The sequence below is a fragment of the Gorilla gorilla genome, chromosome Y (genome assembly GCF_029281585.2).
Source record: "Gorilla gorilla gorilla isolate KB3781 chromosome Y, NHGRI_mGorGor1-v2.1_pri, whole genome shotgun sequence".
Classification (NCBI taxonomy): Eukaryota; Metazoa; Chordata; class Mammalia; order Primates; family Hominidae; genus Gorilla; species Gorilla gorilla.
In genome coordinates, this window is record NC_073248.2 from 30,783,114 (window position 1) to 30,810,255 (window position 27,142).

Consider the following 27,142-nt stretch of genomic DNA (forward strand, 5'->3'; position numbering starts at 1 on the left):
TTGGGAACTGCAAAAGGGATTAAAGTCTAACACAGAGGGATTGTCTATAAAGCTTCCTATTGTGTTCTGTTTTCGGATTCTTCAAGATATTGTTGACCTAGGCAAGTTGTTGCCCCTCCCTGGTTCTGAAAGGCCTTGTCCCAATGGGTGATGCAGTGTTTTCCAGTGATGGGGTTCCTTAACAGCCAAACACTTGGATTTGCATTGAATTGTGTAACAAATTCAGGCAAGGTAAAATTTTCTTGTGGCATCAATTCTTAGGCTCCCTAGGGTCGTTGATCTCCCATATTGGTACCTCCACATATATAACATACAGTAACTCTTAAATTGTTAGCAGTACTTTCGGCTAGCTGGGTAAACAGGTTTTCAGCTTATATAGGAGGAATTTGATTTTTTGATACTTCAGGATTAAAGTGTTCATTGAAAGATGTATAAAACCTAAAGTGTTGCATTGGGCTAACTTGAACTTGGGTCCTTTGGGTTTTCCTGGTAATGACCAGAGGAATACCAAGTCCTAGGAGAGCTCTTGCTTGATCAAAGATTAGTAGCCCTTTAGGCCCTTTAGTCCAGAAAGGCATATTTGGCTTTAGTATTGTCAGATTGAGTGGGTTACAAGTTCCAGTTGTGCACCCTATCTTCACCTCTTGGCTGGCAAACAGAGCAGCCCTTCCTGTGTATAGGTGCTGATAAATTCATGTGTGGTCCACTGATTATCACAATCAGGGCACTCCTTTTTGGATTCTTCTGTTATGGCCTTGATGGCTCTGCTGCTGACTCTTTCTTGTCCTAGATTTTTACAGATGGTCCCAATAGTATTTAGTTTACTGAGATGTGAAGCTTGGCCGGCATCAAAATGTATGGAGACAGGGCCTTTATGCGAGTGAGGGAATACTTCTTTTTTGTTTACAAGTTTACTGACCCTGATTTCTATGGGGTTTGTATATGATGGCATTAGGGGTTTGCCAGTTTGGACTTCAAACCAAAAGTCATAGGGCACGAACTCTGGGTCATTACATACTTGGGGCTGCCTGTTTCCAGGATCACAGACCAACTAGTCTGGTTATAGACACAAGTTCCTGTATGAGTCCCTGTCCACTCATAGTAGGTCTGGTATAACATAGTTTTAGTCATACCTTTTCTGGACCAGGCTTCTATCATACAGTGATGACAGTCATCTTGGTCCCCTTTTATAATGATAGGTGAAAGTGTCAGTGGCTTCAGTATTACTAATATGATTAAACTTATACTGTGCATGGGCACCCTTCTGGGCAAAAAGCTTGGCAGCATTTGCAAAGATAACATGACAGTAAAATAATCAGTACAAGAGTTTAATTATGCTTGTAAATTCAGTCCACATTTACTTATCTATTATTGACTTCCTCAGGCTTCAGCCATGCATAGACTAGTCAGCTTCCAGTTGTCTGACTAGAGCAGGGCTCAGTGTTTCCCTAAGGTTCAGCCGTGCTTGGACCGACCAGCCTCCGGTATGGTCAGAGCAGGGCAGTTGTCCTTGTCAGCAGTGGCATGGTTTTGCCACAGGATCAACTGTTTTGGGTAGTCTGGGTTTTGTTGACTGGCCGCGGGTCCTGAGTTGTGGTCGCTGCTGGTTTCAGCTGGCTGTGATAAACCCAAGGTGTGATACCTGCAACTAACAGCAGTGGGGGTAGACGAGATCACAATATGGGGACCATCCCATAAAGGCCCTAACGTGGTTGGGTTCCATTGTTTGACCCAGACAGAGTGTCCAGGTTGGAAGGGATGTACTGCATCTATGAGACTAACAGGTAATTCTTTCTCTTACCCACCTTTGTATTTCCTGCATGGCCTCACCTAAGGCTTGCATTTGCCTTCTTAAGGTTAATTCCCCAATTTCTTTTAAATCCCCTTTTATCTGAGTTATGATTGTGGGTGGTGAGCCAAACACCGTCTCATAGGGTGAATACCCAGTTAATTTAGTAGGGTGCCCCTGACTCACAGAAGGACCATGGGCAGCTCCTGATTTCACCTTAGATAAGTTTCCTGGCAAAACTTCTTTAACAGCTGTTTGAGTGTCTCCTTCATTCTTTCAACTTTTACAGAACTCGGTGGGCAATAAGCTGTATGCAGATTCCATTTGATTTTTAACATCTGTGTTAGTTGTTGTACTATCTGCCACAAATGCTGGGCCATTGTCTGATTCTAAAGTTAGAGGCAGTCCAAATCTAGGAATAATGTCCTTTAGTAAGATCCTGGTTACTTCCTGAGCTTTCTCTGTCCTGGTGGGAAATGCCTTGACCCACCTTGAGAAAGTGCAGACAAACACTAGCATGTATCGGCAGCCTCCAGCTTGAGGCAGCTTGATAAAGTCCACAGGCAGGTTTTCACAGGGTGTAGTCCAGTTTCTTGAATCCCTGGGGGCCATGTTGGCCCCTGCCATGGACTGTTTTGGGTACAAGTTCAACATTGCTCACAAATGGCTCAAGTGATGGCAGTTAGGCGCAGCACATAGAAATGTCATCCAACAAGAGTCTCTAATGCGGTTTTTCCCATATGTGTTCCTTGATGAAACTGCTTTATGAACTGGGTGGCTATTGCTTCTGGGATGGCAAGCCTCCCATCTGAGAACTTTCACCAACCTTCTTTCTGTTAACTTCCACTCTCCTGCTCAAACCAGGTCTTTTCATTAGAGGAGCAGTTAGCGGGTTCTGTAAGGGGAAGCTCTAGTAAGGGCATGGTGAGGGTTTGCCCTTCCTTCTTAGTTACCTCCATCATTGCAACTCTTTTGGCTTCTCTGTCTGCCTTCCTGTTTCCTCTAGCCTCATCACCTCCTGCCATTTGATGCCCTTTGCAGTGGATGACTGCTACTTCTTTTGGAGCTCTTTCGGAGCAGCTTCTAAGAGCTGCTCTATTTCCTTTTTATTTTTGACTTCCTTTCCTTCAGTAGTTAATAATCCTCTTTCCTTACATATGGCTCCATGGGAATGCAAAATGGCAAAAGCATACCTTGGGTCAGTATAGATGTTTACTGACTTTCCTTTGGCCACGAGCGATGCTCTAGTGAGGGCTGTTAGCTCAACTCTTTGGGCTGAAGTTCTGACCAGCAGAGGGCAGGCTTCAGCCACTAGATTCAATGTCTCACCGTATATCTAGCCCTTCTGACACCTTCAGATATGAAGCTACTTCATATCTGAAGTATCATATCTGCTTCATATCTGAAGCTGCTTCATATCTGAAGTATCATATCTGCTTCATATCTGAAGCTGCTTCATATCTGAAGTATCATATCAGTAAAGTATTCCACATCTGGATTTTTTAAGGGCTGGTCCTTTAAGTCTTTTTGGCTTGAGAAAACCTCATCTACCATTTCCACACAACAGTGGTACCCTGGGCAACACAACGGGGGCTTTCTGTGCTCTGCCCATTCTTTTGGCAGCAGTGTGCGTGGATCTAGAGTATTCAGAGTCACCAAGGTTATGTAGGGGTTTTCACACAAAAGTTCTTGATATCTTAACATCCTAGGGTTAGAAAGCCAGCCATGCCCCCTCTGCCCCATCAGGGTGACAATCGTATGGGGCACCTGAATTATCAACCTCTGTCCAAATGTGAGCTTGTTAGCATCTTCTGCTAACAGGGCAGTGGCTGCCACTGCCTTGAAAAAGGGAGGCCATCCCATAGCCACCAAGTCTAGTCGCTTGGACAAACATGCCACGGGCCAATACCATGACCCTAGTGTTTGTACCAAGACTCCTATAGATATTCCTTTTCTTTCATAGATATACACATAAAAAGGCTTTGTCATGTCTGGCAGTCCTAATGCCAGGGCGTGGATCAAAGCCTTCTTGATTTCCTTGAAGGCCATGTCCTGCTCTTTTCCCCACAGGAGGGGTTCTTTTCCGCCACTTTGGTAGCCTCATACAGTGGTTTTGCTAAGAGCAAGTAATATGGAATCCAAATGCGACAGAAACCAGCTGCCTGTTTAAACTTTCGCGCTTGTTGTCTAGCGTCAGGTCAAGGAATGCTACAAACAGTCTCTTTTCGCCCACGTCCACACTCAAGCTGCCCTTGAGAGAGGTTAAATCCAAGATACCTTGCTCTTTGGCCACAGATTTGTGCCTTTTCCTTAGAGACCTTATAGCCAGCCTCCCACAGAACATCAAGGAGGCTTTTCTGTACCTTGAAAGCACTCTTTTGTAGTTGCATAAATCATCTATGTACTGCAACAGGACACAGCGGCCACTTCGTGGCATGAAAGCCTTCAGGTCTGAGACAAGTGTGTCCTCAAAAATGGTTGGAGAGTTTTTAAATCCGTGGGGGAGTTTGGTCCAAGTATACTGTGATGAGCCCCACTCAAAGGCAAAGATGCCCTGGCTTTCAGGAGCTAGTCAGATGCAGAAGAATTCATCCTTTATATCTAAGCACGTAAACCAAGCCGTGTCAGCAGGAATTCACCCAAGCAGTGTGTATGGGTTGGGCACAATGGCATGTGATGTAGCTGCAAGTTTATATATGGCCTGCAAATCCTGTACCATCTGGTAATCTCCAGAGGGCTTTAACACCAGTAGTAATGGAGTGTTTCAAGAAGAGGCACATCTTTCTATTATCCAGATTTAAGGAGCTGAACTGTTATCGTTTGTAATCCCATGGGTGGCTTTGCTAGGATGGGATGCTGACCGATTCGCACTGGTGTCCCGCAGCAGTTCCACCACTACGGGGTCCTGATTTATGGCTAGCTCTGGGAATTGTCTTCTGCCCACACCCCTGGCAGCCTGAGAAATAATTCCTTATACATTGCCTCATTTTCCCACTGGCAAAATGCATCTTTACAAATTTTGCGTCTCTGATAGTCTCCATTCCTCTGTTGTGGGGATGGTAAGGTCATTATCATGGCTTTTCTTTGACCTAGGTTTAAAGTCCTGTCCCCTTCTCGGGTAAAGGAGATTTGTGCTTGCAATTTCTGGAGCAAGTCTCTTCCTAACAAGGGCACCAGACAATTTGGCAAATATAAAAATTCATTTTGGACTTCTGTCCTCCAGTCACGCATCTTTTAGATTTGAAGTAAGGCCTCTTTTCTGTTACTCCTGCAGCCCCATTTATATTGACATAATTTTTAGACAGTGGTCCAACTGCTTGAGTTCCTACCGAATGCTCCACACCAGTATCGACTACAAAGTCCATTTTCCGGCCCCCTACCTCCATTGAGACCATAGGTTCCTCAGGGCCTAATGAAATGGAGCGTGGTCTGTCTCAGTTCTCATAATAATCATTGATTCCTGCCAGTCTAATTAAATCCGTGTCTGACTTGTGAACCCCTTGACCATCAGCAGGGGGTTCTGGCCAGCCATTTTGTCCCTGATTGTTGCCTTTATACTTTTCTCTTTCTGGGTATTCATTCTCCAGTGTACCATCTGCTTGCATCTCGCACATTGATCTCTCTCAAGCCTAGGTCGGCCCTCTTGTCCTGGCTTAGCTTCCTGGTTTTGCCTTGCTTGTCCTCCACCACAGCCATGTCCTCTCACAAAACTAGTTTCTCCTCCAACTAAGGCCACCGCCAGCAAGTCTACCTTTTCCTTAGCTCTGCATCTAGCTTTTCTCTTGGCCTCCTCATCCTGATTTAGAAACACCTTAGTAGCCACTTGGATAAGCTGGATAATATTCATGCCTTCAAAACCTAACTTCTGAAGCTTTTGCTTTATGTCTCCTTGTGCCTGACTTAAAAATGCTGCATTAACCATACACTGATCACCTGAAGCCTCTGGGTCAAATGGCGTGTAAAGTTGCTAAGCCTTGCAGAGCCTCTCATAAAATTCACTGGGACTTTCATCTGGCTCTGGAGGACCTCTGAGACCTTTTTGATATTGGTGGCCTTTTCCCCTCCAGCCTTTATTCCGTTTAGGAGTGCTTTTCGATACCGTTGCAAACTTTGTAGCCCTTGAGCCTGGTTAGGGTCTCAGTCTGGGTCAGCCTCTATTGGGAGTGCTTATGCATACAGCCTGATACCTCCTGTGCCTGCGGTCGCATTGTTCTCCAGCCACTGGAGAGCCGCTTGTATAATTACGGCGCTCTTCTGTATTAAATAATGACAGAAGAAGTTTGCGATCAGCCCAGGTAGGATTGTAAGTTAGCAAAATAGACTGCATTAGATCTATAAGAGCCTGAGGTTCTTTGTATAGGAAGGAGTAGGTTGTCTCCGATTTAAGAGATCAGTAGTAGAGAAGGGCTGATAAATAAAGAGCTGTTCTCCCCCTTGGACTTCATTCTGTGCAGTTAAATAAATTTGTCCCCGTGTTTCTTGGAGGGGTTGTCTGCATTGCTTGGGCATGGCCTGACCTAAGGTGGCCGACTTCATCCCCCTGGAGTTTCTCCCTTGGCTTTTCAGGCAAGGACTGTGGTTCCTCTGTGTGGTGTTGTCTGAAGGGTGCTTTCTTCTGAGTCTGAATCTCCGGAGGTGGCCAGGGCAGCATCCTTCCTGTCTAAGCCCTCTTTGCCAGGGATGGATAAATTGGTGCGTGGGGGGGGGGGGGGTGGACTTTCTAACTTTTCATTTGGGGCCTGTAGGACAGGTTTTTTCTGCTTTTCCTGTGACTCCTTTTCTTTTTCTGATGCCTTGCAGTCTCTTCCTATGGTTCCTGGTTTTGTCCGGGCCATTAGAGTCTTACAATAGGTCCCAAAGCAGGCCTGCAGCCACTTAGTGTGACTTTGAATTACACTTAGCCAGGAGTTGATATACGAAAACTGATCCGGGTACCCAGGCTGTTCTCCAGCCCCATGACTACCCAGAACACTCAGCCAATTATTTCCCTGTCTATTGTCCCTTTGGCTGGCCACCCTACATTAAAAGACGGCCAATCTATCTCACAAAGAGTTCTCTGTTTTTGTGGAGTTAGTTTAACCCTATAATCACCATTAAAACCTTTTTTAAAGTTTTTCAGCATGCACTCCAGTGGAGTAGGCTTTGACATGTTTCCTCCCACTTCCCCACTCACAGCACGCTTTCACTTTTGCATCTACCAGTCCAGATCCTATTATGGGAGGTTCGGACACTGCTTAGCCAGGAGCGTACCTTAATTACTGTCACAGCTCACTGCACCCATGGAACTGGTCCTATGGGCCGTATGCAGTGTCCTAGGTCTGGTTTTTCTCACACTTGCCTCAGAGCACACAGTCCATGCTAAGAGATCTGTGCTTCACCACATCACGCCCCGTGTTGGTTTCTCCCGAGACCGTCTCTTTCACACACTTTCACACACCTCCCACATTCCTGAAACAGTTTTCCTTTCTGACCAACTTGTGAGCCCCACCCACATCTGGTATCAATTAGGGTGTGAGTTTCATCTGGGTCAGTGGGGCCTCTCCTGATGTTCCCAACCCCCTTGGGTCAGACTAGTCATCACGCCCTGGGAGGTAATCTGGCTGCCTTTCCATCCTTATGGGACAGGTCTTGCCTTATGGCCCAATCCTTAGCGCGGTTTAGATGTCTGTGCACTGCTTCCGTGACTGTCCTGCAACACTTTCTACCTGTTCCATTTGCGCTGTCGGGGAAGGCTCTGGAACATGGGAGGGCCATTCTCCTTCTGGGCTGAAACTCTTCTGGTGGTGCTAAGGACCCCAGGGCTCTAGCCCACAGGCAAAGGAGATGGAAAATCTGCCATCTCCAATCCCAGACAAAGCCCCCAGAACTGTTGCAGGACAATCAAAGACTGGAGAGACCGAAAAAGGTTTGGGACAGTCTATTAAGGTTATCACTGGCTCAGCCAGACATATGTCCAAAAAGCCTGAGTCCCAAACAAAGGGCTTTTCGTACCTTTAAACATCTAAAGGCAGGAACTGTGGGATGCGGGAAGCAAGTTACAGAAGTGAGAAGCTAACGCTGTTAATCAAGCATTACAACATTTCTTACATCTTGAGACAAACATATCTTGCAGCCTAAAGTTACTGTTCTTGTGACCCTGCAGCCACAAGACCCTGCAGCCGTGCTAGGGAGGTAAGCAGGAACTTGCTGGGCCTGTAATAAACTTTGAGGAATGTGGAGTTGGGGAGTATAGATAAGGTCCACTGATCACAAAGAGAAGACAGGCTGTAAATGTTCTCTTTTAACTTGAGCGTGGGTGGGGGGGTCACACTTTGCAGCAACTTCAAGAGGATTTTAAAGTTTTCATTACTACTACTATTAGGTTATAGTTGATTCCTTCTTCACTCAATGTTCTGTGAAGGTGCTCTGTAGATAGGATTAACATTTATGGCCAGGTGCAGTGGCTCATGTCTTTAATCACAGCACTTTGGGAGGCCAAGGCAGGTGGATTACTTGAGGTTAGGAGTTTGAGACAAGCCTGGCCAACATGATGAAACCCCGTTCTTTTTTTTTTTTTTTCCATTTTTGAAACAGTCTTGCTCCGTCACCCAGCCTGGAGTGGAGTGGAGTGGCGTGATCTTGGCTCACTGCAACCTGTCTCCTGGGTTCAAGCAATTCTCCAGCCTCAGACTCCCAGGTAGCTGGGACTACAGGCACACACCACCTTGCCCAGCTAATTTTTCTATTTTTATTAGAGACAGGTTTTCGCCATGTTAGCCAGGCTGGTCTCAAACTCCTGACCTCAGGTGATCTGCCTGCCTCAGCCACCCAAAGTGTCTGAGATTACACGCATGAGCCACCACGCCCAGCCATGAAACCCCGTTTCTACTAAAAAAAAAAAAAAAGAAAATAATTAGCCAGGCCAGTTGGCACGTGCCTGTAGTCCCAGCTGCTTGGGAGGCTGAGGCACAAGGGTCACTTGAACCTGGCAGGTGGGGGTTGCAGTGAGCCAAGATCACACCACTGCACTCTAGCCTGAGCAGCAAAGCAACACTGTATCTCAAAAAAAAAAAAAAAAAAAAGGATTAACATAATTAACTGACTTTATAGAGATTACCCTTTATAATCTATTTGGTATCATATTATATTTTATAATAGAATTTTTATGGCTCTGTCTCATACATTTAATTGAGTCATTTTGAGTTAATTTTTGTACATTGTGTGAGAATATCCATTTTGCGTAAGGATATTTGATTATTCCAGCATCATTTGTATAAAACTCTTATTTTTCCCATCTTGGCAACTGTGTCAACAATTAGTTCGTAATCTATGTGTGGATATATTTATAGACTCTTTTGTCCTACTCCTGTATATAGTTTTTCTTACACCAATTCTACACAGCCTTGGTCACTATAATTTTATAGTAAGTTTTAAAAATAGGTAAATGTAACTCCACCTTTTTGTTATTTGTCTCTATTCTAATAGCATGGTATTACATTGCTTGATTTTCACATGCAAACCTACTGGCTTTCTGAGATAAATCCTCATTTGTCTTGGTGCATAATTATTATATATTGCTGGGTTTGACATGCTAATGTGTTCTTAAGGATCCTGTTGTCTATATTCAAGGGAAATGTCTTTTTCAGTGATATATTTTACTGGCTTTCACTGGTGTTAGACTATAACCGGCTTTCTGAAATGACTTAGTGAAGGCCTGTCCTGCTGTATATCCTGAAAAGATTTTTGTAAGATTAGTATAATTTCTTCCTAAAATGTTGTTTGTAGGATGTCTGATGGTATAATCTCTTTTCTTTCTACTTTGCCAAGTTTATATATACTGTTATGATATATATAGCTGAAGGATTTTTTTAAGTGATGTCCATCCTTTCAAAGACCAGTTGTATATATTTTTTAACAAATTTTTTCCATTGGTTTTGTGTGTTCTATTTCAGTAATTTTTTTTCCTTCTTACCTGTGTTATTTATTCCCTTGTATTTATTTTTGGTTTGATACTCTCTTCACAACATCTTAAATTGGTATTTTATCTTTTTGATCTTAGACCTTTATTCTTTGATAACCTAAGTGCTTGAAGCTATAAAACCTTCTATGTATTGCATTAAACTAAATTTTGATATGGTATGCTTTTATTTTTATCAAGTTCAAAGAATTCTCTAATTTATTTTGTCATTTCTTAACTTGGCCCATAGGAAATTTAGATTTCTGTTTAGTTTTCACACATTTGGGTATTTATAGGACTTTATCTTTTTGATATTTGATGTAATTCTTTTTCAGAAAACATAGTTTCTGTGATTTCAGTTCTTTTAGTTTTATTGAGACTTTTTTTGCATAGTCTGTGGCTTATTGTGAATGATATTCCCTGTAATAAATATACTTCATGTATTAAGTATAATAACCATACATGTTTTTCCACCTCTAAATTTTGAGATACACTTTTATTCAGCTAAAAATGTATGTCAGAATTAAACAATTTAAAATTTAAAAAGCCTAATGTGAAGAAAATTGTTCACATATTAGTAAATCAAATTAAGCAGGCAGGTTAGATCATTTTCTCTAAAAATACTAACCACTTTAATCTGTTGATTATGGGAACTTTTAAATGATTTTGAGATTTGGCTTCAATTATGTTACACAAAATTTAGTTTATTTATGGTGGCTTTGCGTTTAACATTTTAATTCTCAAGAGTTTTCTGTATATGCATTTCAGCTCCCATGATATTAAATTTCAATTTTTTTTTTTTTAGGGTCTTCATAAAAGTCAGAGTTCATGTTTGTCAGGACCTAATGAAGAACAACCTCTGTTTTCCACTGGGTCAGCCCAGTATCACCAGGCAACTAGCACTGGTATTAAGAAGTCGAATGAACATCTCACTCTGCCTAGTAATTCAGTACCACAGGGGGATGCTGACAGTCACCTCTCCTCTCATACTGCTACCTCAGGTGGACAACAAGGCATTATGTTTACCAAAGAGAGCAAGCCTTCAAAAAATAGATCCTTGGTGCCTGAAACAAGCAGGCATACTGGAGACACATCTAATGGCTGTGCTGATGTCAAGGGACTTTCTAATCATGTTCATCAGTTGATAGCAGATGCTGTTTCCAGTCCTAACCATGGAGATTCACCAAATTTATTAATTGCAGACAATCCTCAGCTCTCTGCTTTGTTGATTGGAAAAGCCAGTGGCAATGTGGGTACTGGAACCTGTGACAAAGTGAATAATATTCACCCAGCTGTTCATACAAAGACTGATCATTCTGTTGCCTCTTCACCCTCTTCAGCCATTTCCACAGCAACACCTTCTCCTAAATCCACTGAGCAGAGAAGCATAAACAGTGTTACCAGCCTTAACAGTCCTCACAGTGGATTACACACAGTCAATGGAGAGGGGCTGGAGAACTCACAGAGCTCTACAAAAGTAGACCTGCCTTTAGTTAGCCACAGATCTACTTCTCAGATCATACCATCAATGTCAGTGTCTATATGCCCCAGTTCAACAGAAGTTCTGAAAGCATGCAGGTTAGTGTGGGAAAATTCTTCACAAAATGAAAATGGTCAACTACTAGCCAGATGAGACAACTAAAATGTGATGTGATATGTTAAGAAATGTAACATGCTCAAAAGATTTGTAGAGTCACTCATATAAAACAACAATTTTTTTTGTTGTTTTATATGTTTAAATTTGTCATAAGGAAATTTATTGTGTTGAAAGTTGTGGGTTTTTTTTTCTTTTAAGTTCTAGTGTACATGTGCAGAATGTGCAGGTTTGTTACATAGGTACACATGTGCCATGGTGGTTTGCCTCACATGTCAACCCGTAATCTAGGTATTAAGTCCCGCATGCATTAGGTTATTTGTCCTAATGCTCTGCCTCCCCTTGCCCCCAGCCCTTGACAGGCCCTGGTGTGTAACGTTACCCTCCCTATGTGCATGTGTTCTCATTGTTCAACTCCCACTTAGGAGTGTAAACAGTGCGGTGTTTGTTTTCTGTTCCTGTGTTAGTTTGCTGAGAATGATGGCTTCAGGCTTCATCCGTGTCTCCACAAAGGACATGAACTCATGCTTTTTATGGCTGCATAGTATTCCATGGTGTATATGTGCCACATTTTCTTTATCCAGTCTATCACTGATGGGCATTTGAGTTGCTTCCAAGTCTTTGCTTTTGTAAATAGCCCTGCAATAACATGTGCATGTGTCTTTATAGTAGAATGACTTAGAATCCTTTGGGTATATACCCAGTAATAGGATGGCTGGGTCAAATGGTATTTCTGGTTCTAGATGCTTGAGGAATCGCCACACTGTCTTCCACAATGGTTGAACTAGTTTACATTCCCACCAACAGTATAAAAGCATTCCTATTTCTCCACAGCCTCGCCAGCATCTGTTGTTCCTGACTTCTTAATGATCATCATTCCTACTGTTGTGATATGGTATCTCATTATGGTTTTGATGTGCGTTTCTCTAATGACCAGTGATGATGAGCTTCTTTTCATGTTTGTTGGCAGCATGAATGTCTTCTTTAGAGAAGTTTCTGTTCATATCCTTTGCCCAATTTTGATGGAGCTTTTTGGTTTTTTCTTACAAATTTATTTTAAGTTCCTTGTGAGAAGTGTTCATACCTTTTGCCCACATTTTGATGAGGCTGTTTTTTCTTGTAAATGAGTTTACGTTCCTTGTAGTTTCTGGATGTTAGACCTTGGTCAGATGAAAAGATGGCAGAAATTTTCTCCCATTCTGTAGGTTGCCTGTTCACTCCGATGATAGTTTCTTTTGCTGCGTGTTGGGGTCCAGCCTCATCACCACCCGTGGGTACCTGAAGTTCCATGGTGACAAAGAAATGAGAAGAGACAAGAGTTCATAAAGGTGGGAGCCAGGGGGCCAGTGCAAAATGTGGAGGCTGCAAAGGCTTAGAGCTCTGGTCTCCACACTGTTGAGTACAATCACTTAGATCTAAGAAGCAGACGTTCAGGGTGAAACGGTGAAAGGGAGGCAGTGCGTCATACATATAATCTTATAGCAGTGGCAGTTTAAGTGAGTCTCTTTTGTGCTCAATCAGCATATCTTTAACTTACTGAAGAGCAGCTGGTGGGAGCAGGCTGAACTAGGAGGCTGCATGTCCAGCCACATTTCAGTGCTTCAAAGGAGTGTCTTTCTCCTTGAACACAGCGTTTCTAGGTAAGACAGCAGGTCTTGCTCAGAGCATGGGAACATAATGGTGATAAGAAGGCTTTCCTCCTCAGAGCCCTTTTATGGCTTTCCACAACTTATTGTCCCATATTTTTATGGCCAGTTTATACAGGCACTCCATAAGCCTTTCCCCCAACAGCTATGCAGAAGCTGTTTAGTTTAATTAGATCCCATTTGTCAATTTTGGCTTTTGTTGCGTTTGCTTTTGATGTTTTAGTCATGAAATCTTTGCCCATGCCTATGTCCTGAAAGGTATTGCCTAGTTTTTCTTCTAGGGTTTTTATGGTTTTAGGTTTTACATTTAAGTTTTAATCCATCTTGAGTTAATTTTTGTATAAGGTGTAAGGAAGGGGTACAGTTTCTGTTTACTCCATATGGCTAGCCAGTTTTTCCAACACCATTTATTAAATAGGGAATACCTTCCCCATTGCTTGTTTTTGACAGGGTGTCAAAGATCAGATGGTTGTAGATGTGTGGTGTTTTTTCTGAGGCCTCTGTTTTGTTTCATTGGTCTATATATCTGTTTTGGTACCGGTACTGTGCTTTCATTACTGTAGCCTTGTAGTATAGTTTGAAGTCAGGTAGTGCGATGACCCCAGGTTTGTTCTTTTTGCTTAGGATTGTCTTAGTTATATGAGCTCTTTTTTTAATTCCATATGAAATTTAAAGTGGTTTTATCTAATTTGGTGAAGAAAGTCAATGGTAGCTTTATGGGTACAGCATTGAATCTATAAATTACTTTGGGCAGGTCATTTTCACTATATTGGTTCTTCCTATCCATGAGCATGGAATGTTTTTCCATTTGTTTGTGTCCTGTCTTATTTCCTGGACCACTGGTTTGTAGTTCTCCTTGAAGTGATGCTCATAAGTTGTATTCATAGGTATTTAATTCTCTGTAGCAATTGTGAGTGCAAGTTCATGCATGGTTTGGCTCTTTTTGTCTATTATTGGTGTATAGGAATGCTTGTGATTTTTGCACATTGATTTTGTATCCTGAGACTTTGCTGAAGTTGCTTATCAGCTTATAAGCAGTTTTGGGGCTGAGATGATGGTGTTTTCTAAATATACAAGCATGTCATCTGCAAACAGAGACAATTTGACTTCCTCTCTTCCTATATGAATACCCTTTATTTTCTTCTCTTGCCTGATTGCCCTGGCCACAACTTTGAATACTATGTTGAATAGGTATGGTGAGAGAGGGCATCCTTGTCTTGTAGTGGTTTTCAAAGGGAGTGCTTCTAGATTTTGCACATTCCATATGATATTGGCTATGGGTTTGCCATAAATAGCTCTTATTGAGACATGTTCCATCAATACCTAGTTTATTGAGAATTTTTAGGATGAAGGGATGTTGAATTTTATTAAAGCCTTTTTTGCATATCTTGAAATAATCATGTGGGTTTTATCATAGATTCTGTTTATGTGATGGATTACGTTTATTGATTTGTGTTATGTTGAACCAGGCTTTCATCCCAGGAATGAAGCCAACTTGATTGTGGTGGATAAGCTTTTTGATGTGCTGCTGGATTTGGTTTGCCTGTATTGAAGATTTCTTCATCAATGTTCATCAGGGATATTGGCCGGATATGTTTTGTTTTTTTCTTGTGTCTCTGCCAGGTTTTGGTATCAGGATGATGCTGGCCTCATAAAGTGACTTAGGGAGGAGTCCCTATTTTTTTATTGTGTGAAATAGTTTCAGAAGGAATAGTACCAGCTCCTTTTTGTAGGTCTGGTAGAATTTGGCTGTGAATCCTGGCCCTTGGCCTTTTTTGATTGGTAGGCTATTTATCACACCCTCAATTTCAGAATTTGTTATTGTTCCATTCAGAGATTGGAGTTCTGCTGGTTTAGTCTTGAGAGACTGTATGTCTCCAGGAATTTATCCATTTCTTCAAAATTATCCTGAAGTGCTTTTTCCAACTTGGTTCCATTCTTTCCATCAAGTCCAGGTACATCAGTCAATCATAGGTTTGGTCTTTTCACATAGTCCCGGTTTTTTTGAGGCTTTGTTCATTCCTTTTTATTCTTTTTTATCTAATAATGTCTTCACTCCTATTTCAGTAAGTTGATCTTCAGTCTCTGATATCTTTCTTTCAATTGATCAATTCAGCTGTTGATTCTTCTGTATGCTTCACAAAGTTCTCATGCTGTGTTTTTCAGCTCCATCAGGTCATTTATGTTCCTCTCTAAACTGGTTATTCTAGTTAGCATTTCCTGTAATCTTTTATCAAGGTTCTTTAACTCCTTTAGCTCAGATGAGTTTGTTATTAACCACCTTCTAAAGCCTACTTCTGTCAAATTGTCAGTCTCATTTTCCGTCCAGTTTTGTGCCCTTGCTGGAGAAGAGTCGTGATGCTTTGGATAGAACAGGCATTCTGGTTTTTAGAATTTTCAGCATTTTTGCACTGGTTTTTCCTCATCTTCGTGGATTTATCTGCCTTTGATCTTTGAGGCTGATGACCTTTGGGTGGGGCTTTTGTGTGGAGGTCCTTTTTATTGATGATGTTCTTGCTCTTTGTTGTTTTTTCTTCTAACAGGCCCATCTTCTGCAGTGTTCTGGAGATTCACTCCGGACCCTTTTTGCCTGGGTATCAGGTGCAGGCTGCAGAACAGCAAAGATTGCTGCCTTTGTCCCAGAGGGGCACTGGCTTGATGCCAGCTGGATCAGTCCTGTGTGAGGTGTCTGTTGACCCTTATTTGGGAGGTCTCTCCCAGTCAGGAGGCATAGGTGTCAGGGCTTCACCTGAGGAGGCAGTTTGTCCTATAGCAGTGCTTAAGCCTTGTGCTGAGAGAATCCTTTTTGTCAGGATCAACTGCTCTCTTCAGAGCTGTCAGACATGAAAGTTTAAGCCCATTGAAGCTGTGCCCACACAGCCACCCCTTCCCCCAGGTGTTCTGTCCCAGGGAGATGAGAGTTTTATCTGAAAGCCCCTGAGTGGGGCAGCTGCCTCTCTTTCAGAGGTGCCCTACCCAGGGAGGAGGAATCTTGAGAGGCAGTCTGGCCCCAGCCTCTTGGCTGCGCTGTGATGAATTCCACCCAATCCAAACTGCCTGGCCTCCTTAGCACTGCCAAAGGGAAAACTGCCTGCTGAAGCCCCAGGAAAGCAGATGCCTCTGCCTGTACCAAGCTTAGTCATTCCCAGGTTGACTTAAGACTGCTGTGCTGGCAGTGAGAATTTCAAGCCAGTAGATCTTAGTTTGCTGGGCATTGCTGAGTGAGACCACTTGGCTGCCTGGCTTCAGCTCCTTTTCCAGTGGAGTGAACGGTTCTGTTTCTCTTGGGTTTTGGGCACCAATGGGGTGCGAAGAAAACTTCTGCAACTAGCTCCATGTCTGCCCAAACAGCCGCTCAGTTTTGTGCTTGAAACCCAGGACCCTTGTGGTATAGGCACACAAGGGAATCTCCTCATCTGCGGATTGCAAACCTGGTAAAATTATAATATCTGGGCCAGATAGCACAGTCCCTCATGGCTTCCCTTGGCTGAGGGAGGGAGGTCCCTGGGCTCTTTGCACTTCCTGAGTGGGGTGGTGCCCCCACCCTGCTTCTGTTTGCCCTTTGTGGGCTGCACTCACTGTCTTACCAGTCCCAGTGAGATGAACTGGGTACCTCAGTTGGAAATGCAGAAATCACCCTCCTTCTGTGTTGGTCTTGCTGGGAGCTGCAGACTGGAGCTCTTCCTATTCGGCCATTGTGGAAACACTGTGGTTTTATCTTATCACTGTATTAGATATGGAAAACATTTTTCTGTGAACTGCTTTATCTGCGAGATTATGTCTTTTTCTAGTGTTACAAACCTTTATTGGTTATTAGGATCGTCAGTTTCTGTGTGATAAACCTCATTTTGGGAATTGAAAGACAATAAGGGAAGTCCTCACATAGGGAATAGCAAAGCCTGGAATATCCTATTGTTTGTTTCCTTTTTAGTTAGAGCCGTAGAATGTTAAAAGTAGGAATAGGCCTTAGTGATTATTAAGGCTAGTCTTTGCTTACATTTTAGAAAACATTTTGTCAGACTCTAGAAGTTACATAGTTTCTAGGAGAGACAGGAAATGCAGGGAGAATGCAGGCAGTCTGGTAAGACTTGCTATATTGTGCTACTCTTTTAAGCAATGGGGGTTCACATGTTTGTTTAAAAATTGGTTTTCATTCCCTTCCCTCAAAAAAGAATCAGGAACACTTTCTTTGATATTAAGCCAACACATTTATTACCTCAAAGAGCCTAATCCACCTTTTTAAAAAAACAGCTTTATTGAGATATAATTCACACACTATACGGTTTGGTCGTGTAGTGTTTACAGTTCATTTGGTTTTAGCAGATTACCAGATGTGTGCAATCATTATCACAGTCAGTTTTACAGAGTTTGGACTGCCTCAAAGACAAACCTGACATAGACTTTAAACACAATAAAATTAAATCTTAATGAGTTATCTTAACTCTTATAAATGTTCTGTATAGAAGAGTATAAAATGTAAGTGAAAGTCATTTCGCATGCCTAAAACACATACTGTATTACTTCTATATTATTTTTAGTACCTAAACCTCGAAATTTTAACAATAATATATTGGTTTTATTAGATTCATAAAAGAGCTTTCTGAAATTAGATGCAAATTAACAGAAAATAAATACCCTATAACTAGACAATCTAAACATTATTTTTAATCTACTTTGGTCATTTGATTAAAAAGTTTTTAAACTTCAAATTTGAAAACAATTTTTGCCTCACGATTATATAACTCTTTTCCTCGTACTGTGAGATCTTAAGATGTTACATGTTTTTTCTCTATGACTGTATCTAAGCATTGATTAGACTCTCAGGCATTTAGATTATTTTATTAGAAACCATCGTGTGTCAACCATTAAATGTATATTAACTGATCAGCGTCTAAGATGAAATCAAAATTTCTTGCTTGTATATAATTTATGGTTGCGACAACCTTGGGGAGCAGTAATGGAGTAGTGATGATAATTTTTTTGCAAAATAATAATTAAATAAATTGATATGTTTTATATTTCTTAATGAACTATAGATTTTAATCTTCTATCTCATTTTGAGGTGTATATAAACAATCACTTTATAGTAAAATGCGTTCTTAAAGAGTTATTTTTGGGTTAGACAAGGTAAAAGGACTCTACCTTACCAGAAATGGATAATTTTATTTTTAAAAGCTGTAAATAGTGTATCTTTAAAATATTTTAAGTATCTGTGGCTGAAAGACTATTCCAATAAATGTAGCTTCCAATTTGCTAGTGAAGATAACATACCAAAAAGAAAATAGGAGAGAAATTAAGAAAGAAAAAGAAAACAATCACAGAAAGAAAGAGAATAAAAGGATGGATTCTAAAGTTGGGAATAAAATTATTCTGAGTTGTAGAGAAAAAGCCAGAGTGAGAAATGATTGTTTCTATGTGCACACCAATTCAGTCAGTTGATAATAGCATCCATTCTGGGGAGAAAACTGAGATTCAAATAAATTAAGTGATATCATGTGTCAGTGGTTGAATCATGACTCTCTTGCTCATGCCTCATCTTTTTCTTTCTTTTTTCAAACTTAGGTATCTATATTTTCCATTGCTTTAGCTTCCTATATATCCACTGTTTTTTCTTTTATAGACTATAGAAATTACAACAACAGAATTCTACAGTAAATCCCAATTTCTTAGTCTTATTGTTTTGTTGTTGTTGTTGTTTTGTTTTGTTTTGTTTTTCAGACAGTTTCGTTCTTGTCAGCCAGGCTGGAGTGCAATGGCACTGTCTCGGCTCACTGCAACCTCTGCCTCCCAGGTTCAAGCGATTTTCCCGCCTCAGCCTCCCATGTAGCTGGGATTGCAGGCCACCGCCACCACACCCACCTAATTTTGTATTTTTAGTAGAGATGGGGTTTCTACATCGTGGTCAGGCTGGTCCCAAACTCCCAACCTCAGGTCATCCTCCCACCTCTGCCTCCCAAAGTGCTGGGATTACGGGCGTGAGCCAGCGCACCCTGCGTAGTCTCTTTTTTTATGGAGGTGGTTGTTCAAATAATTTTTGATACTACAAGAAATTAACATAAAGAAATTTCTAGTACAATTAAATACTTCACCAAATTTAGTACAATTAAGTACTGGTATAGTGAGAATACTTGAATTGTCTCTTCACGAAGTATATTCTATGTGTTTAAAACAGAAATTCTAAGGAGTTTATGAATTAGGTTCAGTTCTGTATTTAAGTTTAAAAGCTTAACATGTATCATCTATAACTAAACCTATGGGTCATTATGCTTTGTGGAGAGAGACTGAAATCTAGATACTACTTTAGAATGTAATAGGTAGTTAAATGTAAATGTTTAATAGATATTTGCACATTTTTTATTTAAAAAATAGAGAAGTCAAATTTCTAACCTAATTCATAACTTAAAAATGCATAAGACCTTTTTAGTTGTTTCAAAAGGTTATATACCCTAAAGCTGTTTACTATGACATCTTAAAAGTGTATATGTTGCATTTCAGAGTTTCATTTTTATTAGTCCAACCACAGAGGCATAACTTGAAAGTTTTTTTCTGTGTAGGAAAATAAAGCAAAACAAGCTTTTGCTTCAGCTTTTATTATTCTATATATTGAAATAAAAACATAATTGATTCTGAAATAAATGCGGTTACTGATGTAATGTATTTTTTACTTTCCAAAACAGAGTTTTCAGATTTTTGTCTGAAATATTAACATTTTTAAGAGCTCATCCTTTGATATTTTAATGCATTGATTATTTTAGAATTTTAATAATTAGGTGAGACAGCTTGAGTAATTTGAAAGGCTTACCAATTTCCTGAATTTGTTAAAATATTAAGGGTTTAGGAATATACTTCTTATTTGCATACTAAAAGAAGAATTGGATTATGGAAGTAATTTTACCATATTTTAAGAATTTATATTAATAATTTAACGAATACTATACCTTTCATTAAAGGAAAAATCCAAATACTGTTAAGTAATGATTATGAACAGTGTGACAACACAGAGCAACTACACACTTCACTTAAAATTATAAGATGTGAAAGTTTAGTAAATGGAATCTCATTATTTGCTAATTCCACAGAAAACAAGTCTTGAGGATGAAACTATTGAGCTTTCTGGATTTGAAAGGTGTCACAATGGTATTCTAGAAATAATTACTAAGATGCAATGTCAGAAAGGAGATATACTATGATATTAAGGATACGTAAATCACTTTTTGATCAACTGTTTTATCATTTTATGGAGAACATTTAACGGTGGCACATGTTGGAGAGAAATTTGAGTTTATATTAATGTTTGATATGAGAAAGCAAATTGGAAAATGAGTAACGAGGAATTTTGTCAACACTTTATGTACTCTGTAGTGTATTTTGTTTAGCTCATTCACTCTGTGTAGTATATTTTGTTTAGCTTTTATAACGCATCTGCTGAAATTTAATAGTCCTCAATTTTTTGTTTAATGGATCTGAATATCTTACACTGTTTGTATTTTAGTGAATGCCTTATGCCTGACTTTTAGTTCAGATTTTCTTTTTTTTTCTAGTTTTAAAATAAATATGTAACTGATACATTTCTTCTGCTTTTTTTTAAAGGAATCTAGGTAAAAATGGCTTGTCTAATAGCTGCATTTTGTTAGATAAATGTCCACCTCCAAGACCACCAACTTCACCATACCCACCCTTGCCAAAGGACAAGTTGAATCCACCCACACCTAGTATTTACGTGAGTCCGCGTTGAGTAACTTATAAATAAATCAAGAGTCTGAACTAATGTGTCTTTTAGAAAATCGATGTATTTTTTAAATCAAGCCAGATTGCCTTAGGGAGCGTAGACGTTACTCTCAAAGGTTTAATATTTCAGAAAAACATGTTTGTATTTCAGGGCACTTAACAAATGAATGCTCTTACTCGAAGTGCTGCCCACCAACCTGCTTTTGAAAATAAAATTCTATTGGAACACAACTATGCTTATTTATTTAGTTACTGTCTTTATGATTGCATTTGCAGTACATTGACAGAGTTTGCTAAAGAGACTAGGTTGCCCATAAAGCCAAAAATATTTATTATCTGGCCTTTGACAGAAAAGGTTCTTGACCACTGAGTATGCAAACAGATTTTGTCTAGAAAAATTAAGGTCTTCTCAAATATTGACTGGGATTATATGAGAGTAGCAAAAGATAATTGTTCCAGGGTAAGCTTTTAGTAAACATGGTTCTAAATCTGAATTCTGACACTGCTAGTTACATATACCTGTTGAATGTTACATTTCTTTAATAAAGGAATTTTTTTCTAGCTTCATAAAAACTGGTTGAGGATATAAAAGTGATTTTGAATACATGTTATTTAAAAGTTTTACATAAATACATGTAGGTATAAAATTTCCATTGGAATTTAAGTGGCTTTTTTTTACTATTTAGCAACGTAAGCATTTGATAAAGAAAGCTGCTGTTGCTTTCATCAAAATAACGTTTATGTATTTGTCCTTCTGAAGAGGTTGTGTCACCCAACTTTTTCATTCTCCTTCACAAGTTAAAGAATCTTAACCTAAAATATGAAGATACAGTAATTAGAATGATCTCGAAACAGATCTGTAAGAGAGGATTTTGGAGATATTGGCCTTTCTTTGGACAGATGTCAATATTAATTTTTTACCTAGTTGAAATTTATTGACGATGGTATTAGAAGAGTCATGGAAGAGAGACTAAAAATAAGCCTTTCAGTTGAAACTTGGAGGCAATAAATACAAATTTAAGGTTTGCCTGTTGTGGTTTTTATTCTCTAAAAGTTTTGTAATAGTTTATAAAACAGTTTGATTTTAAACTTTAAGTGTCTCTTCTACCTGTTGTCTCATTTAAGAAGCAATAGAAGATAACTCAAAAATATGCTTGGGAAATACTTTTGAACAACTCAACTAATTTAAAAGAATTTTATAAATCACTGTGGTATAAGAGATAGGTAACAGTTTTAAAGTGAATCAAATTTAAAATGTAATTTTTAAAAGAGAGGGTTTTTTTAAGCTATTACCTCCACACTTTCCTGACAAGACAAATGATACAATACTGTAATATGTAGCAACATAATGTCAAAGGTTAGGATGCACTGCAGATTTTAAATAGCCAGAATGATGGAAAAAAACTCACAAATTTGAAGTATTGTATTTAGTCATTTTATTAAAGGCACAAATCTGAGGTATATTTTGTCATTTATCTGAGACCTAACAAAATATTTTGCTTTTACAGTTGGAAAATAAACGTGATGCTTTCTTTCCTCCATTACATCAATTTTGTACAAATCCAAAAAACCCTGTTACAGTAATACGTGGCCTTGCTGGAGCTCTTAAATTAGGTAAGCTTAAGACCAAGATTGAATATATATTTTACTATCTTTAAACTTTTATAACACTGACAGAAACTCACTGATTTTTCCCCCAGCATTCTGAGTCTTTATTTTAGTGTGTGTTATCTTTCTTTCTCACTCAATTTTATACCTCTTGTGCATGAGCAAGCATCTTTAGCACTGATGCAAGTGATAATACAGATATCATATACAGATATATACGGATAATAACAGATATACATTTAGCTCAGTAAACAGAGGAGTGACTTTGAATAGAATGGAGGCAGGTTTGCCCTAAGCAGTACCCAGTTTGACCTTTCCCTTTAGGATAGTGATTTCAGGTACCCAAGATATTTTCCTTTCACATTTCCCCTTTTTAAAAAAAAAAAAAAAACTTTTGGAGAAAGCACTTGAAGAAAATGAGTCTCCGGTGTCAGGTTTTCTCTGATCTTTCATGCCAGGATGGTTTATTCCTATTATGAAAAATACTCAGCAATACTAGACTCTAGCAACAGGTTTACTATTGTTTTTGAAACATAATATTGTGGTGGATTTTTATTTTAGATTTAAATTTGGTATCATTATCCAACATACAATATTTAGGTTACATAGTTGAAGAGGTTCTGAGTATTAAATATAAGTAAAATTAGATTATGTTTATAAATGTTGCCACCCTCTACACCCTGACATGATGGTTATATAGCCAGAGCTTCAAGGACCTGCTGTGTAACTCTGATACCAAATGGCTTGGAGCCCTCTTAAGGGAAACTGATAAAGTTTTTTAAATACTTTGACATTTTAATTGAACTGAATACAACTTTACTGATTAACAAAACTTATTATTTGTAAAGATCTTGGACTTTTCTCTACCAAAACTTTGGTAGAAGCTAACAATGAACATATGGTAGAAGTGAGGACACAGTTGCTGCAACCAGCAGATGAAAACTGGGATCCCACTGGAACAAAGAAAATCTGGCGTTGTGAAAGCAATAGATCTCATACTACAATTGCCAAATATGCACAATACCAGGCTTCCTCCTTCCAGGAATCATTGAGAGTAAGTTTTTCTTTCTTCCTTTTTTAATTGTTGCTATTTTTTAATAGTTCATATTACTTTCATAATTATTGTCTAGTGCATACTGTTAATAGTATGTTTTTAAAGTGCTCATAGATTATTAAACTTTTATTTTATTTTATTATTTTTTATTGTTTTTGAGACAGAGTCTCATTCTCTCTCACCCAGGCTGGAATGCAATGGTGTGATCTCAGCTCACTGCAGCCTCCGCCTCCTGGGTTCAAGCGATTCTCCCACCTCAGCCTCCCGAATAGCTGGAATTACAGGCACCTGCCATCATGCCAAACTAATTTTTGTATTTTTGTAGAGACAGGGTTTCACCGTGTTGGCCAGGCTCGTCTTGAACTCCTGACCTCAGGTGGTGTGCTTGCCTGAGCCTCCCAAAGTGCTGGGATTACAGGTGTGAGCCACCATGCCCAGTAAACTTTTTAAAATGTAAGCAAAATTACAGTATGTAAAACACACATTGCTAATGGAGAAATAAAGTTCCTACTTTACATCTACCTTATTTTTGGAATTTTTTATTTTAATGATAAACTAAGCCTACTTACTGTTTGCAGAATGATACTTAATATGAAGAAAATTATCTGGTCAGCTCAGGTATTTACTCAGCCATGAAAAGATGTTCATATTTTACTTTATCTGGATAATTTTTCTTTGGAAGCATTAGCAGTCTTCCTCTGTTACTTGTCATCTCTAAAAAAATTGTAGAAGAAGAAATTTACAGAAATGTGTCAAAAATACATGGAAAATTGAAAAACAATATCTTAAACAGGACAGTGGTTAGTAAAACACCTAATAGTAAATGAGAAATAGAATTGTTAGAAATAGGAGTTTTTGAATTTTTTCAAAAAAAATAAGAAAATAGTTAAGCATATGCAACCACAATTATATTTCTCAAATATTTGTTTGAATTGTTTGTTCTTAATATGGCCCCTTTAAATTACAAGTTTGGCCAGGCGCAATGGCTCATGCCTGTAAAACCACCAATTTGGGAGGCTGAGGCAGGCAATCACTTGGGGTCAGGAGTTCAAGACCGGCCTAGCCAACATGGTAAAACCCATCTCTACAAAAATACAAAAATTAGCCCTATGTGGTGGCGGGTGCCTGTATTCCAAGCTGCTCTTAAGTCTGAGGGAGGAGAATCACTTGAAACCAGGAGGCAGAGGTTGCAGTGAACTGAGATTGTGCCACTGCACTCCAGCCTGGTTGACAGAGTGAGACTTCATCTCAAAAAAAGAAAATAAATGAAATTATAAATAAATTATAAAATCGAACTGCATTTTACTATATCAGATGAAAGAATGTAGAAAACTAACTTTTTTATAAAGCTGTTCCTTAAAACTTAATGAAAGTTTTATGGCTGAAAAATATGTTGTTGAAAGTTTCAAATTTATAATTTGTTAATATCATTGACTTCCAGAAAAGTTTAAAATTCTGACCTCATTTTATGTTTTCATCACATTGATATCACAGCAATCTGATTCTGCTGTGAAAATAGTATATTTTTAGGATTTTTTATTATATGTTAAACAGAAAATGCTTTAACAATTTTTGTTAAATTCCGTGGCATTGGTTATTCATGTTATTGTGCAGCCAAAACCGCTATGCATCTGGAGCACCTTTTTATCATCTGAAACTGAAACTCTGACCCCATGAAACAATAACTCATCATTAGTTAATGAACCATGAAAATCTGAGACAGGTCTTAGATAATTTAGAAAGTTTATTTTGCCAAGGTTGAGGATGTCTTCATGTGACACAGCCTCCGGAAGTCCTGACGACATTTCCCCAAGGTGGTCAGAGCACAGTTTGATTTTACATTTTAGGGAGACATAAGACATTAATCAACATATATAAGATGAACATTGGTTCAGTCCAGAAAGGTGGGACAACTCAAAGTAGTGAGGGGTCTTCCAGGCCACAGGTAGGTAAGAGACAAATGGTTGTATTCTTTTGAGTTTATGATTAGCCTCTCCAAAGGAGGCAATCAGGTATACATTTGGCTCGGTAAATAGAGGGGTGACTTTAAATAGAATGGAGACAGGTTTGCCCTAAGCAGTACCCAGCTTGACCTTTCCCCTTAGCATAGTGATTTCACGTACCCAAGATATTTTCCTTTCACATTTCCCTCATTAAAAACAAAAAAATATATTTTGGAGAAAGCATTTCAGAGGAAAATGAGTCTCTGGTGTCAGGTTTTGTCTGATCTTTCATGGCTAGGATGGTTTATTCCTATTTAAAAATTTGGCAATACTAGACTCTAGCAACAGGTTTACTATCGTTTTTGAAACATTTTTTCTTTCTCCAATTTCCCATTAAAGACAAATCATGGTAGGATCTATTTTCTTTATTATATTCGGCGATATTATTTGTATAAAGTGCCACAAGAATAGTTATTTTTCCAATAGGCTTCTTTTTTTAATTGGCTTTGACGGAACTTTGTTTCATAGAAGTAGTCTCAGCTAAGACTTTTTTAAAGCTGAGCCCAGCCTTGGATTTGTACTATTAATACCTATGAGTTGGTTGAATTCCTCTACTCGTGATTTTCCAAGATAATATTGGGGCTCCTAGGCCTGTCAGAAAGTGACATTCTTTACTTACCACAGGACAGTAACTCTCTACAGGGACCATGCAGACAAAGGTATGAGGCCAGATTTCCCAAGGGAATTTTATTGACTCCATAAGTCACATTTGACTACTTTAAGGAAAGCACACCATTTCAGTCAAAGCCTTGGTAAAATAACCAGTTTCTTCCATTGTGTCCTCTTAACAATGAAAACATTTTTATTCCACTTATGCAAATAATTGTATTGCCATAATTGTTAAGAATACTTTCAAATAGTTTTCAAATTTTGGAGAAATCAGATAGAGAGAAACAAATTTGCTACAAATTTTCTTCATAAGAGTACTCAATTGTTAACCTGAAAGTTTTCTTGACTCTGAGAAACAAGGGATCAGCAATATGTTAAGCAAAAAGTTTAAAAGATTACTTCGAATTCTATTAGTTTAGTCCATGCAGGTAATTCCTGTTCTGCTTGATATTCACAAACATTTCATCTCTCCATGAATCCTGAAAGTTTTTTCTGTATTCTCATGTCACAGTCTCCAAGTTATCAGAAACTTGCATTCAAGAGCACTTGTTAGAGTTTATAGCTGATTATAAAACAACCTTCTAAAGAGGACCAAATAAAGACAACAATTGTCTGTGGATGACTAAAAGTTTTAGAGTAGTCATAGTCAAAGACACAATTGACAAGAAAATTTGTTACCTCTGTGGCACACAATAATTTAACATAACTATTATAATTGTTACTAATAATGTACATTTACACATAACAGAATTATAGGAGTTTCCCATAATTTTGGAACACCATAACAAATGCAGCCCCAAGAAAGCCAAGCACCATTTTATATTTGACAATGCTTCCTATATAATTTTTACGCCAAATAAGCCAAATATGTCATTTTTGGATGTTAGGGAACCTATTAATATTTTAAAGGACTAATTAGGTCAGAAAAAGACAGAATTTATCATTTGATATTGGAAAATTTGTCAGATATTAAAGATTTAAAGTACTTGATATTACAAAATAGGATCAGAGGTCATTGTAAAATAAATCATTAATTTAACCAGAGTGATAACTCAATAATTTTTTTAAAAAAGGTGAAAACCTTCATTATTTGATTGAGGATACTTAACTTTACAAACAATGAGCACTTATAAAAACAGCATGAAACCAATTAAATTTGTTATCCAAAATTTTAT

The 27,142-nt window shown here is 38.8% G+C and overlaps 1 protein-coding gene across 25 annotated transcripts in view; it reads left to right on the forward strand.

The window, feature by feature from the left end:
• UTY (ubiquitously transcribed tetratricopeptide repeat containing, Y-linked) overlaps window positions 1-27,142 on the forward strand; it is a 245,450-nt gene that overhangs the window by 133,445 nt on the left and 84,863 nt on the right. For 18 of the 25 annotated variants that reach the window (XM_055377186.2, XM_055377177.2, XM_055377188.2 and 15 more), the window contains 4 exons: window positions 10,531-11,303; window positions 20,556-20,685; window positions 22,202-22,307; window positions 23,150-23,355. In XM_055377186.2, the coding sequence (XP_055233161.1) occupies window positions 10,531-11,303; window positions 20,556-20,685; window positions 22,202-22,307; window positions 23,150-23,355 (1,215 nt within the window). Of the gene's footprint in view, window positions 1-10,530; window positions 11,304-20,555; window positions 20,686-22,201; window positions 22,308-23,149; window positions 23,356-23,541; window positions 23,882-27,142 lie in introns of those variants that run through there. The other 7 variants (XM_063703403.1, XM_063703404.1, XM_055377191.2 and 4 more) reach the window with 1 other exon arrangement.